General features: G+C 39.7%; 1 protein-coding gene across 2 annotated transcripts in view; it reads left to right on the top strand.

The window, feature by feature from the left end:
* Positions 1-14,976, top strand: part of phactr3b (phosphatase and actin regulator 3b) — a 74,486-nt gene extending 59,510 nt beyond the window's left edge. For both annotated transcript variants that reach the window (XM_034682941.1, XM_034683718.1), the window contains exons 9-13: positions 10,207-10,262; positions 11,827-11,888; positions 11,975-12,115; positions 13,920-13,996; positions 14,437-14,976. In XM_034682941.1, the coding sequence (XP_034538832.1) occupies positions 10,207-10,262; positions 11,827-11,888; positions 11,975-12,115; positions 13,920-13,996; positions 14,437-14,452 (352 nt within the window). In that variant the 3' untranslated portion in view covers positions 14,453-14,976. The remainder of the gene's footprint in view (positions 1-10,206; positions 10,263-11,826; positions 11,889-11,974; positions 12,116-13,919; positions 13,997-14,436) is intronic.
* The last annotated feature ends 719 nt before the right edge of the window (positions 14,977-15,695 follow it).

Genomic DNA, 15,695 nt, shown 5'->3' with positions numbered 1-15,695 from the left:
GCAGCTAACCACAGCTGCTGTTGAGCTATAAATAACTCAGTGTTGCACTGACGAGGGAGCAGCTGACTAGCATTTACAAATCTCTGTGCTCAGAGCAAGTCTGACTAACTGACCATGTTTTAGTCCTCTGGAGGAAGACTGATTAATTAGATTCATCACACATTTTTTTATGCTGAGACAGATTTTCATACATAACCAAAGAATCCTCCAGAGAGGACAGAAAGAAGTGTGTCAAATGATGTGCCTTATTTTTTTCTATTGACAAGAATTAATCTCACTTTACTTCAAACTTATATTTCTATAAACCTCCTTTAACATCAATATCAATCAGTCAGACTTTATTTATAAAGCGCTTTTCATACAATGACATTGTAACACAAAGTGCTGTACATAAAAATAACTTAAAATTAAATACATCCTAATCCTAACCCTAGCCCCGACTCCAAACCCACCCCACAATCCTAAGGTTATAAACACAATATATGCAACAATAATAATAATAATAGTAACAATGAAAATAAAAAATAAAAAATAAATTAAAAAAGAAGTTGCTGAACAAACTGAGGAAACGCTTACATGATATCTTAATAAGGAAACACTGGAGGTAAAATAAGATGTTAAAACTCAACACAGGAAATTAAACTCACCAAAATAAAATACATTTTTAAGATAATAAAACACTAAAATATTAAACCATTAAAAGAAAATAAGATGCTATACTTAAAATAAATGAACAAATAAAATAGAATAAAATAAATCAAAAGTGACAAATTTGAACTAGATAATAAATGAATAAAATTAAATGAAATAAAATACATTTCTAAGATAATAAACCCCTAAAATATTAAACCATCAAAATAATATAATAGTCTATAATTAATAGATACATAAATAAAAAATAATAAAAAAAAAAAAAACGGACTAAAATTTGAACTAAAAAATGAATAAATAAAAAATAATTAATGAAATAAATAAAGTAAGGTGAAATAAAACTGTTATAAGAATAAAACTCAGTTAGAAGCGAGACCAAAAAGGTCGGTCTTGAGTTTGCTTTTAAAAATGTTGACGCTCTGCAGCCCACAGATCTTCAGGTAGAGTGAGACCATTAAGTGATTAAAATAATCTTAAAATCTATTTTAAAAGATACAGGAAGCCAATGTAGAGACTTTAAAATTGTTGTAATGTGGGCTCTCTTTCTGATAGACTTATGAAAGCCTTGTTCTCCTCTAATGAGCCCACCAAGGCAAACATGTAGTCCTAGTTGTGTGGTGAGGAAACATAAAATCCAGGCTACTAAAATACTCAGAAGGCATCTCGCTGTTTGACTTTGTGGAGCTGCAGAGAACACTTCCCATAACCTGTTTCATAACCCTTTCACCTGAGATGAAATATTAATGTATGCTCTGCTTCGGGCTTTCCTCTGTGCCCTTTTTTTCCTCCTGCAGTAAAATAAGAAAATTGAAGCCAGGTGAGGTAACCCTGTTACAGGATTTAGAAACGCCGTGGCAGCCTGAAAACTCCCTCAGTGGAGTGTGTGCCTCACATATTGACTATTCTCTACATTTATGCAGTTTTATCATTTGACCCTCTTTCTTTTTTTTTTTTTAAACTCTGTTTATTGATTTTCACATAGAAAAACAATCATTTCCAAAATTAGAAGTTGGTACATTTTCCTTTTTTTCCAAGAACAAACACACACAAACAACATACAAAATACAAAACAACAAATAACCCCCCACCCAACACATACTCCATCCAGATGAACTAGATAGAACTCCAAAAGTGGAGAATATAAGACAAGAAGTAAATATATTAGAAATAAACAGATGAAAACAATAATCTAAGCATAGTAAGACACACCATGGCGATGCTCAATCGAAAGACTTACAGCAAGCTGAGCTGTTGACATGAGATAGAAAGGGATCTTAGATTTTTTGAAAGGTATGAGCTTTACCACCCAGGGTCAGCCTATCTTTTCGAGTGTGAGAAAATAAAGCACCCTCTTAATCCAGCTGGAATGGTTAGGTGGGACAGAGGACTTCCATCTCAACAATATCAACCTTCTGGCCTACAGAGTCCTAAAGGTTAACATGTCCGTCTTGGCTGGGGAAAGATTGGATAGAGGAGGAGACACACCGAACAAAGCACTACAAGCATTAGGGACCAGTCTTACATTAGACACTGTTCCAAACACCTCAGATCAGAACACATCTAGAGAGGGACAGCTCCAGAACATGTGAGTGTAATGGGGCAATGCTTGTTGAACATCTTTGCCAGACGAGCTTTAGTGTGGTGAGCTCGGTGCAAAAATCCTACATTGAATAAAACTGTGTTTGGCACAAGTGGATGATCTGTTAACCCTCCACAACACATCCTCCCAAATGCAGTTGCATCGTTATTACTTTTTCATGGGTTCATTTTGGAGTTAACTTATAAAAACTTCAAACACAAAAAAGAGCAACATAGAGTGAAAAATGCAGCTATAGCACTCACTGCAGAAGTCACAGGAACTGTCAGAATCGTAGGATGTAAGTGATCAATATGTCTACATCTAGTCTTGCATTGATAGCTGTAAACCAGAATGTGAACACTGGATGTATCCTGGCAGCAGATGTTTCCCTGCTCTATATGTTATTTGTGCAGTTTTAAATTCCACAAGGTGAAATCATTTCAAGGTTTTTCTGCGGTACTGTAAGCATGCGTGCGTGCGTGCGTGCGTGTGTGCAGATTCGATTTTCCAGTCTCCAAAGCAAACTAGCAGAAAGCTGTGTTTCTGTGTTGCAGCTTTGACAGATGAAAATTGTTTTTGTGGCTTTAAAAAGATCATGACTCGGGTTAAGAGCCATTCTTTTAACCAGCTGCAGGTTAAAATGATTAAGTTTGTAGTTTGTGTCTCTGTAGCTTTAAAAAAAGGAGCTCTCAGGCTGTGCCTCTTCGTTTCTATTTGTGCCATTATAGTGAGCAGCATCACAGCCGGGCATCAATCCAATTACAGGACTGGAGTTGGCAGATATTGTCAAGCAGTTGGAGACGCGTAAGCGCCGGATGACAAAGCCTGGGCATATATGGCAGGAAGAGAAGTCGTCAAATTACATGTTGTCACCAGTATAGACCGTCCTTGTCCCACATGTTGTAATTAGTGTTATACAAGGATTTCTTTTTCCTGGAGATCAAGCTGAAAGTAACCTGTAATTGAAATGTCAGAAGTCTCAAAGCCTTTGCTCCCACTCACTGAACACTCTCCTTTCTAACCTCATGCTAAATATGGGTGAGATCAGCAGTGATCAGATGGGTGACCCCTGACTTAAAGAGCTTATTTAGCTCATCACACTTTTCAGGCTATAAATAAAAAGATGCAGTGAGCCATACATTTGTTCTCCTAGCCCAGCAGGTTTATTCCTCCAGCAGTTCATTGCAAGATTGTCGAGGTTGTGAAACCAACTAGTGGAGTTGGATTTAGGGATAGTTGAAGCGCCCTTGAAAGAACATCAAAAACATGGGACCATCAGTTTTGTAGGGCTGAGCAGGACCAAAGCATATGAGAATGTTTACTCCTTTCAGGACCTACAGGTAACTTCTGGGGATAATAAATAAAACTCAGACACATGTTAGCAGTAAGGCGGATCAGATCTTCTGGTTTGTGTGTTTGTCAGATCATTGTTGGTCCTGAAGTCCTTGACTTGAGTGTCTCTGCAATGACTGGATGGATTATGAAACCAATCTCTACAAACATATTCCTTGTGGTCAGAGGATTGGTGCCTTGATAATAATTTAACCATCCCTTTTTTGCCAGGTTGACATTGTCACCTTTTATTCAAATATGTTTACAAAATACTATCCGTGAATGTCACGGTGTAATCAGTCAATAAGTTGTCAACATCTAAACGATAGATTGATACAAGATTTGGTACAGACAATCCTTGTCTCCAGAGACTCCACACATTTTAATACTTGTGGTAAATCTACACAGGTTGCACTGTGGTGCAGTGGGTAGCGCTGTTGCCTCACAGTAAGAAGGTTCCTGGTTCAAATCCCCCCTGATGGGCAGGTGTGGAGTTTGCATGTCCTACCCGTGCATGCGTGGGTTCTCTCTGGGTACTCCAGCTTCCTCCCACAGTCCAAAAACATGCTCACCAGGTTCATCGGTCGCTCTAGATTGCCCATAGGTGTGAGTGTGTGCGTGAATGGTTGTCTGTCTCTACATGATGGCCATGGTGGCCTGCCTTGCATCCAATGTCAATGTCAGCTCCCTCCGACCACAAATGGGATAACCTGTCAAGATAAAGGAATATTTACACAATTTTGGCTATAGTCAAAATTTCTTGAGGGATTTTGAGGAGGTTTTTTTTCACCTTTTTAACCTTCAAAACCATTTGTTAAGTTTCAATTGTTAAGTTTCACCCATTAAAGCTAGTGTTGGTTGTCACAGAGAACTAGCATGAATTTGAATGCAGCATTTCCTCAGGACTCCGTCAAACTCCTCCCCCCTCCCCTCGGAGCTCCTCCAAAACGACGCCCCCGCTCACATGCACGAGCGCCGCTGATTCGCCACCATATGATGGTGACCGATTCAAAACCGGTCCTCAGCACATGGTTTGTGTTTTGCACTACGTCAACTCATGGCTCACTCAGCGGTAAGAAAACACCAAAACATTCTCATAGTGAAAGTTAAAAACACAAACAAACATAAAATGTACGCGCAGGAGGCGGGCAGAACAGCAGGACGGGATTTGATTGGTTTCATCATTTGGCTCCTGATGGCAGGGATTGGTTGGTGTTTTCCCAGGTTTACTCCGGCTGTAGATAGTGGCTTTTTTCACTCTTTTTTAAGAACACATTATGTATTGATTGCTAATCGGGACTTAAAGATCATTTTAACCAGTATAACAAAAAGTGTATCTCAATCTGACTACCAACCCCAGCTTTAACCTTCTATCCTCATATAATTTGCATGTTAGCTTTATTTTTGATTAGCCTGTGAGTATGCCAACATCTACCTCAGAGTACCCAATGTGCCTAAAACTAGCTTGACTGAATGGTTTGACCGGCTTTGAACTCTGCTTTGTTCGACTTACATTGTGAGAATCAATCCATATGTTCCTGGGTTCACAGAGCCACCTCAGGTCACTCCACTCTGAAATCTCTGAAGGCTCAAGTATCACATGCAACCCTGTTCGTGAGTGAGCCCAGTCCATTTGAATCTTCCTTCACCCCACTGTGCTCCCTGCAGGTCTTTTAAGAGCCAGACAGGATCCCCCAGCTGATCTGTGAGCCCTTTGCTAAAGGGCAGAGCCTCTGAGACAAACCACATGCTGGAGAAGGATTGATTGGTTATTTTATGTTGGAGTCTTTGAATGTGTTCTATTCATTTATCATCAATAGCACAGTGAGTCCTTTTTACAGAGGTCGTATTGAAGAGGTGGTTGTTAGGTTTTCAATAACTCCTATACATCTAAATAAATCTGAATAGGTAATGATGTTTATCCAGGTGGAGTTTCTGCATAAAAATTCCTTTAAATGTGATGCAGTAACAGTGGGTCCGCACATCCAGGTCAGCACCAAAACACAACCAAGTTACATAAACCCAGAGCTTTTGGTAGGTTCCCATTAATAAGGGCTCTTCCTATTATCATTAGCAACTGTCCCCTCCTGTCCCCCCGGCCAGCCGGCCTGGACTCACTCTGACTCCACATCCGACTCCTGTGGCACTCCTGTCCCGGGGCTCTGTCACTGAGGGGAAGGAGCGAGAGATTAGGACACACCTCATTGGGCAGAAGCAGGCCGCCGCACGGCCCTTGGCGCCTGACGCATCCCATTCTCCTCCACTTTTCATGGGCTGACATTCCCATCAGCCCCTGCTCTCACAGGCAGCTCATTGCTTTGACATGCTGGTGAGTCCTCCAACAAATGAGGAACTTTTACCTCTGACCAGGCAGAGGGGGTGAGCTGTTGTGAAGTGCAGACCGTTGCAGGAGGCTGTGACTAAAGGCCCACAGGATTTTTTGGTAGAAGCAGGCTGACTCATTCCTGTTTTTAGTGTTTAGACCTTGTTTTTGTGGTAAATCGACAACACTTTCATCTTCTAATGTAAAACATAACTTGTGCATTATTTTGGTTTAAACAGTGTGTCTGCAGAGGATGTGATTCACTCTGTGAAGTGATGCAAGTGCCATTGACCTGAAATGTTTGTCGCTGCAGACCACACATCCTTCTATACCTCTGCTCCATTTAGCACATCAGCTCTCCTCAGCCTCCAGTGAAGCCATGTCTGCGGTCCTGTTTCGTAAGCCCTCGGTGGCCCTGATCACAGCTGAAGCCATCACGGGACAAGAGGCTTTTATTACATCTGGACTATAGGGGCCACTCCATCTATCATTACTTCAGGACTGTGGGCAACACATTAGAGCTCCTAAAAGCTTTACAGTATTTTATCTGAGGGTAGCCTGAACTCAAATTATTTCAGGTCATATAAGAAATAAAGGTTTCTATTTCTGTCTGCAGAACTGTGTTCAAGCCAACAGAACTGTGTTTTAGTGTTGAGCTTTATAATAACCAGCAGGCACGACCTCGTCCCCCACTGCTAAATCTATAAAACACACTGGTGTGAACTCTCCCCAATATACACTTTATACTCAACTCAACTTAAGTTATAAAGCACCTTTCATACGTACAAGCATGCAGCCCAGAGTGCTTCAAAGAACAGAGAGACAGAAAACAACAGAAATGGTAAAATTGTGAAAGGCATGGTTAGAAATAAGATACTATGAAATCAGTGCAGTAAAATTAATCAAATAATTAAGAGGAATACCTGAGCCACAATCTCTCTCTCTCTCTTACTTTAGCAAAGTGCTGCAGTCACGTCACTTAACACCTAATCTGTTGCTTTGCTGAATTATGCTTGTGTGTGAACATGATGGATTGATTTACAGATAAGGAACTTAATAAATTAATATAAGCAGAATGTTTGTAAAAAATACTGATTCTATTCATTGTGGATTAAACTTGATCAGCATTTTAAGAAGTCCTTCTAAAACAAACGTATGTATAAAACCTTCTGTACTTCAGAGAGTAAATGCAGGGGGACAGAAAGTCCCTCACGGATCATTTTGACAATTTGAGTCGATGCTGGTTTTTCGTGCTGTGAACCCAGACTGCTGCCTGTCCACCTTAATAATTTGGAAGATTGGGGTTGTCCTGCTCTGAAAAAGACACTGTGTTCCTGGTGAATGTTCCTCTCCTGGTCAGCACGTTAAGCTCCTTTGCTGGTCAGAACAACAACTGATTCAATTTTCTGCTCGCCTGGTTGGCTGTGCATTGCCCCTGCTGCTGCTTGTATGAATCATAGTTACATCTCCAAACAGGAAGTGCTAACACAGTGTGGTCTGACCCTGTTCTGGTCCATTTCAAAAGTAGGTTTTGTCTTTTGTTTTGTCATGCTGTTTTTTTAAAGGCTAACCTCATTTCCTTTAAGTGACTGGTTATATGTGTTAACCTCTGTTTTGTTCCCTGAACTTATAATGTGTTTGCTTCATGTAGTTGTTTCTTCACTGGGGTTAAAATGTTAGGGATGCTTATTGAATCCAGGTCAAGAGCTTCATCATGATGGCTCCTGAAGGAAGTTAAAAGTCAACTAATTCTAGCCGTTATTTATTATTTTAATCAGTTATAGTAGTTCAATTCTCCTCAAGATATTCAGATTAATGTATTTTTATGATTTCACTTTTAATTTGAAACTAAAGAAAAAAAAAAATCTGTTTTGGTTTTTACAAGCTAGCTTACCAGTCGTGACAGCAGCTATTTAGCGACCTGTTGTAGTAAGAGTTAGCTTTAACCCTATCGTAGCACTTATTTTAATTTTTAGCAATAAAACCATAGACTGTATAAATAATGGACGTAGTATCTGTGACGTCACCCATCTGTTTCTGAGGGGCTGTTTTGAAGCCGTTCGTCGGCAGGAGCCATATTGGAAATGCTGAACTCAACCTAACTTCAGTCGAGCTAGTGCAGAGATTTTCATCTGTTAGCGCAGCTCTACCTGCTTTAAAGTGTTCTAAAACTCGGTTTTCTAAAGTCCAAAATGTGTAGGATCGATGACTGTAGCTGGGACTATACTGTATGTATAAATCTCGACGGCCGCCACTAATCGTAGTTAAACTACTTCAAAGATAAACATTTCATTTCTGACAAACTCTTCAAAATAAAAGTCCCCTCATATTAAGTAGTCCAACAAACTTTCTTTTGAAATGAGTACAACAGGAAGCAGCATGTTGTCAACTGCAATAACTTGACACTTTGAATAAAGTACCTGTCGATGTCTAAATTATATTAACAGGGGAGGAGAGAAACGGAAATTCAGATAATACAGATTTAGTAAGAAGCTACTAAGTCCTGAGTTCTGAACTAAAGAGGATTATAAAATCCTCTTTCTGTGGTCTCAGGCTCAGACATGAGTATAGTGTTGCATTGCAGACTTGTTTTATGGGGTATGGAAATATTTTCACACACAAAGGGGGGCCCCGCAGAAAAATTTTGGGAACCACTGAGCTAGCGTAAGGTACAGAGTTGGGCCTTTAGCCTTTTCGCTAACAGCTAGAGGGTGCTCACCTGTCATTAAAACCAGGCATGCCCTTATTTGGGCAAAACTTGTACGTTTAATATCTTCGAAAATAACAAGTTATAAAAAAATCAGCCCCCGCACAGTAGAGCTGGGCATTTCAAGCCCAAAGTACTACTAAATAATCATTGTTATCTATTCGATGATTATTCAAATAATTAAAGATGTAAGATTGTCTCTTTGAATGGATGTGTATGTGGTTTTTGGTGTTTCTACAGCCAGCCTCAAGTGGACGCTCAATGAACTGCTGTTTTTAACACTTCAGCATGGGCTTCATATTTTAAGACCGGATGTTGTTGCATGAATACAACTTGTTATTTTGCCAGTTAGCCTGAAATTGATCTAAAAAACAATTTTCTGAAAGAAATACACTTTTCACTCTCAGACAAGTTTTAAGTTTTTTTCCGAATCTATAGACTCAGACTGGCAAAGCTTCACTCTCTGATCTGAAAGTGTCACTTATGTTAACATCACCAACCTGTAAACACAGAAAGAGTTTTTTGTTTATTGAAATTCACAGAGTTTAGTTTGGATCTAATTCCAACATTGATTGTTGATTTCCTGATGAAGCAGCAGGAGTTAGTGTTTGGTATTTCGTGCCGTCTTGACAGCTGTGTGTCAAATTTAGTCTCAGTGAGTGTTTGGGGTGGGGCCAGGATTAATCTGGGAGAGCCACGTGGTGTAGCAAAAGTCAAGTGATGTGGAATGTGGAGGACTGACACAGGCCAAACCTTGGTGTGCCAAACCACGATTAAATACTTGCAACAGAGGCATCCTATCCTACTAATGACTTATAAGAGAGGTATAAAAATGAGCACCACGTGTCTGTATTCATCTCCTCCCTGTCATCACTGCTGCATGTGTCCCCCTCATACATTAAACGAGATGTCATTTCGCTCAGTGACCAGAGGATACGTGAAACAATTTGTTCAATCAATGAAGGAATTATTCAAGTAAACAAAAGATTAAAGGGTCTAGAAGGAAACCCTTTAAGGGTGCTTGTTGGCGGACTTGAGATGTCCTGATAGAGCAGTCTTGGCTCAGCCTCCTGCGCTGCAGCAGGGTTTCTGTTTGTATGAGTGTGAGCGTGAGCGGAGGGAATCTCCTCCTCAGTCCCGCCCCTTCACATCAGTGCGATCCATGTGGTAGAAAGGAGGCAGGCAGTGCTCCACACACTCACTCACAGTCCGAGCGCTCAGCATCCTACACAACTCTGCAAGGACTACAACCAACGCGCCTCTCCAAACTTTCCATCTGTGGAAGCTGCTCCTGGAGGGAAATCTCCCTTTCTGCTTTCCTGAGCTGGCTCTGACGCGCGACCTCAGACGCGCAGTCCGACCTTTTCCCGATGTGGAGCCTTATGTTAGGTTTTAAAACCAAAACTAACCGCTTTCTGGACTCAAGGTGGGACGCGGTGTTTGCCTTTTGGATGTGCAGATCTTGGCGCTCTGCACACAGGCACAAGCACCTAAAGTGCTAGTAGTAGTTGTGAAGGACTGAGGGACAGACTGTGCGAAGTGGACTGAGGAAAGACAGCTCCGCAGCGTGGGAGGAAAGATGGTCCAGAATGTAATCCTGGTGTTTTTTCGCAGGAGACTGAGCCAGAGACCGGCCGTGGAGGAGCTGGAGAGCCGGAACATCTTAAAGCGTGAGTATGCATAGAGGACTGGATGAAGGGAAGGTTCTGTGTGTGCCACTTTTTAACCACTGAGAGGATTTGATATTGAGCTCAAAGTAAAAAAACAAACAAAGATTAATGCAGTATGCTCCTGAATGTTCACATGTCCTGTCAGGAGTCATACATTAAAATACAAATGTTAATGATTAAATGAAAGCTAAGAGTATTTTTAAACAAGATGTTCACTATTTGTTTAAAGAAGTGATTTAATGTTTAAAATTTAATCTCGGTCATTTTCATATTCATTTGCAATTGTTCTCACTAGACTTGATAAGAAAAAAAATATCCCAAAAAAAGGTTGATTCATATTTCAACAAAAATGACCTGAAACACATTCACATCCCCTAAAATGTCTTGTACAAATTAAGATGCACATTTGAGGAGTTGGTCAGAGATGGATTTTTTTACAATTTATTTTTCCTCTTAAACAACTTTAAATATGATATCACAAGCATCTCATTAATGTACTTAAAAATGTCCTCATGTTTAAATCAAAGTGCTTTAGCTCCATGTGGACATGATGACACTGGTTCAATTCATCTGTCTTGAGCGAGTGTCGGATTGTAACTCCTCCTGAGATACAAGTTGTTCTGTCCTCATGAAATCAAACAATCAGGAAACAGCCAGATTAAGAAGTCTGGAGTTAGTGGGGAACTGTGTCTCTGGCTTGAGACGGGCCACCTGTGAGCTCTGAGCAGCTGTCACTGACCCCATCTCTCCCCACACAGGAGCATGTGTTTCAGCATGTTCAGCATTGAGTTAGCAGACAAAGAAGTCTTTAGTAAAATTCAAATAGAATTATTATTAATGTGTTCCTGCGAGTACACATATGCAGACTTTGAAAGCTGGTTTGAAGTGGTTATGAAGCTTAAATGAAGGGTGGATGAAAAAAGAGAGATAAAATATATATGAAGTGACATCTCGTCATCTCTTTGCTCTTTCTAATTAGGATAAATCTATCAGTGCTCGAATCTGTGCATGTCTCTTCTGCTTACATTGAGCACTGAGCTGCAGTCCGACACAGAGTCCTGTACTCGGCTCAGACCAGCTCATTTAAAGAGTATTGATTGTGTAGAGGGCATGTCAGATTAGTCCTTCTATTGGAAATCAGCTGTCAAGTCCAATGACTTTAACAGTGAGGGTGTATTTACTAAACATGTGATGCAACAACAACCAAACATAGACAAATATTTCAAAGTCAAAGTTGGAAGTTTGATGAAACCAAACTTTAAATACAGCAGATATCTCCCAGCATATTCTGTATATCCTTGCAGGTTAGTCCAGCTTGTTGTTAGTGATCTGTTAGAGTTCTCCTGATAATGCCAAGCCATATATTTGTGGGCGTAGCTTCTTCAGCTGCTTTATTTACATAGCTGTTGAGTTCCAACATCAACAAACTCCTCCAGACCTGCATACCCCACCTTCAGAAGGGGTTTCCATTCGATCGCCATCGTCCTCTGAATAAAGACACTGTTCCTCTATATGGTTTTGAATCATGTTTGGGTTATAATTTGAGTCTCTCTTGTGTCAACAGAAAGAAATGATCAGACAGAACAAGAGGAGAGGAGAGAAATCAAGCAGCGCCTGAACAGAAAGGTAGGACACATGTCCAAGTTTTTCACCTGCATGTACAGAAGAAGTTGATAAGTCCAGAGACACTGACGGTTATCTTTGTTTTCCAGTTGAACCAGCGGCCGACCGTGGACGAGCTGCGGGACAGAAAGATCCTCATTCGTTTCAGTGACTATGTGGAAGTGGCCAAAGCTCAGGACTATGACAGGAGAGCTGACAAGCCATGGACCCGACTCTCAGCTGCCGACAAGGTAACCAAAATAATCAAGTGTCTCCAGTGTTTGTTGCACAGATCAGAAGCTTAAACCTTTTATAGTTGAAGGTGCAAAAATATAATTCAATCATTTTCTGAAACAGATCTTTTATAAGAATAATAGATAAAAAAAACACTTTTTCCTGTTTCCAGAGCGAATATGAGACAAAGACAAGTTTACACTTCTATGTCTTTAAAAAAGGCTTTGAAAAGAGTTTAGATGTTTTAAAGCTGCAGGGTGCAAATCTTTTTTAAATTTTAATTTAAAACAATTTAATTAAAGTGTTGCATAACAATACAAGAACGGTGAGAGATATGACAATACCCTACACAATATACAAAACAAAGTAAAAGACAAGGCAACAAGTGAACATTTCAGAGACAAAACAGTGACTAGCATGAACAAACAATGTCAAGTAATATTAAGCATTGAGGACATTAAAAAGCTCTGTGTGTGTGTGTGTGTGTGTGTGTGTGTGTGTGTGTGTGTGTGTGTGTGTGTGTGTGTGTGTGTGTGTGTGTGTCTTTGTATGTTTAATTGCAGCAAATAGGACAGTAGTTGAGTCAAGTCAGTGGGAAAAGGTAATGGAAACAAATGAGGGGGACCTAAATTAATAATTAATAGAGAGACCAAACATTAAATATTAATAATTTAATCAATTCATAATAATAATAATAACAATAATAATAATAATAAAAATAAGAATAAGAATAATAACAATAAAAATAATAATAATAATAGATAAATACATTAAAAGAAAGAAAAATAGAGTTAAAAAAGGATAAATAAATAATACTACTACTAATAATAATAACAATAATCATCACGAATAATAATAATAACAATTATTATTATTATCATTATCACTACCATCACATACAAATAAAATAAAATAAATAAATAATCAAATAATAATAATACTTCTTAAAAAAGAGAAAATAGTTCAGTGGGCAAGTAAGAAATTGGGTAAATACAAATAAAGATATATAATACCACTACTAATAATAATAAGAAGAAGAATAAGAATAAGAATAATAATAAGTGTGCAGTGTGCAAATCTAACATGTAATGCATTATCACCCTAAACAAATTACCCACCACAAATTATAATAAAAGAAAACTGGTTTTAAAAGTGTTAGTCGTCTAAAATGTTTGTGTATCCAGATGTAGGCTGTAAGGATAGATCAACACCGTTGAACCTGCAGTCCTCTGTGTTGCTGATGGCTGTCTGCAACATCTCCCCTTTAAAAAAAAACATCACTTCCTCTCAGCTCATCCTTTCATAACAAGAAAGTGAAGATCTGACTGAAGTGTAGATTAAATTAAGAGCCTATAGATTTATCCTTTTATTAGTCCCCCAGTCCATGTTGTGCAACTTATTAGGTCCGACTGAGCCACTGCTCAGGAGTCAGTATGGCTAATGATAGTTTTTTTAGTTGTTGGGCCAGTTGTCTTTTTTATCGATTACTCAAGATTCAAAAATTCTCACATCATTCCTTGTGATATTAAACATGTCTGCAGTGACATTAGTTGTTTGCAGAAATTCACAAACTACAGTTTAACAATGACAGAGGACCCTTCTTGTTGCTTTTTTCACTGATGTCCCCTCCTGCTTGAATCAACAGCTCCACCTTCTCTTTGATATTTAGTCCAGTTAAGCTCACATAATCTGCACCTGAGCAGCAGATGTTGTTCATTCTACTAACATCCTTATTCAAGCTTTAGCGACTGAAGCGCTCCAGTGATGTATGAAGGGACACACCTGAGCTCACACTCTGTGTTTTGTTTGTTTCCTCTGCAGGCAGCGATACGTAAGGAGCTAAACGAGTTCAAAAGTACTGAGATGGAAGTTCATACTTCAAGCAAACATCTGACAAGGTCAGTATATTTATTGCTCTGTTTGATCTCTGCTTCATTTTTACCCTACTGTGTCTTAACGGGGTCAATGTGACATTGTGTGAAGACTCAAAGCAGCATTATCTAGCAGTTTCACATTGAGTGCACACCCTGCAACGCAAGGCTTAAATTTAGCTGCACCCGGGCCCGAGAGACCAGAAAGTTGCACCTTTTGCACCAACTCTCTACTATAATGTCTGTGTGCACATATTTAGCTTATGTTTTACTTATGTCATGCCTTTAGCTGAAAACCCTTAGAATAGTCAGGCTGGTGCTTACGTAGGATCCTATTTTTGAGAAGTGGTCATTGGCTGCTCTCTCTCTCTGTCCGTTGTGCTAATAATAGCCTTCTTGATTGATGACACCCTTATATGTGAATATTTAGCCCACATTCACACGTTCTCGTCCTCTCCCCTGTGCAGGTTCCACCGGCCTTAGCAAGGTTTCTTCTGTGAAGAGTTGCTGATATCTGGTTTTGTCAGCGAAGGCTTTGTCTGGAGTCTTCCATCGCCCCGGCCCACAGTCAGTGGGTGTCCCGGTTTTAGTGAACCTTGGAGGCTATGTCTCTAGAAATGGAGCTGCTAGAAGACGAGGACGCATGCAGAAAGCTCCACTACTGCTCAGAGGAACATGACCTGAACCCTCACTCCACCTCGTCAAAGGGGCGGGGAGAAGCAAGGTCACGTATTTGCCATAAACAAACAAAGACTTTTTTTTGTAAACAGACTCTTTTGAAAGACGTTCTTTTTGATGCCACTGAGGGGAAACGTGCATGTGACCGAGTCGCCCAGTCCCACTCCAGTATCAGTAGTCACATCCCCAAACTGTGTCTGAGTCTCACTGATTCAGTTGATGATGTGTTTCATATCAACAGTGTAAACAGGAACCTTGTCTGTGTAAAAGACAACAATCCCTTTGTAAGCACTATTTATTGTCTGCACAATACAAGTTTTCAATTTGTAGCAAACTTTGTTTGTCTTCTGTAACGTGTGATTTTCATCAGTTTCCAAACGTATACTGTCTGCTACGTGTAAAGGATCTTATCACTGTGACAACAACAACAACTTAAATCTACATATCATGGAATAACAACAATGTGTGTGTGTGATCAGAGCATGTCTTTCTTTCACAGACCAGAATCAGGGTAAAAACTGCAGGTTGCAACTCATAAGTGTCGTAATCCCTTCAGAGTGACCTCAGACTGATCATGCTTAAGTAAGCAGATAATAAAATTATAGAGAACTTCACCCTCATCAGATCAAACCTTCATTAGTTTGAGAATTCAGGCGGAGAGCTTCTGCTTCTCATCATTATGTGCATTTTTATCCAACAAATGAGGACCTGGCATCATTTGAGCAGATTAGGTAAATTCAATTTCCCTTGAAGAGAAGTTCCCCTGAATGCTTTCGTCCAGTCTGGAGCTGAGCAGTTTTTTTGATCCATTAATTGTTGCTGCGTTTATCAGTCAGTGCTACAGAGATCAATATGTAGAGAAATAAGCCGATGTGTCTGGATGATTATGCAGCAACACACGTAACCCTTCATTTGTTAATTCCAGACAAACTCGTTAAAATTCACATGCATGTCAGCGTCTGTTTCAAAGACACCTCTTAGATGATACTGAATCTGATCAAACAGAAGTAATCCTGGTGAACATCTCTGTGAGCTGGGTCCAGATTGG

The sequence above is a fragment of the Notolabrus celidotus genome, chromosome 1, assembly GCF_009762535.1.
Source record: "Notolabrus celidotus isolate fNotCel1 chromosome 1, fNotCel1.pri, whole genome shotgun sequence".
In the NCBI taxonomy this organism is placed as follows: domain Eukaryota; kingdom Metazoa; phylum Chordata; class Actinopteri; order Labriformes; family Labridae; genus Notolabrus; species Notolabrus celidotus.
This window is presented reverse-complemented; position numbering and strand designations above follow the sequence as displayed.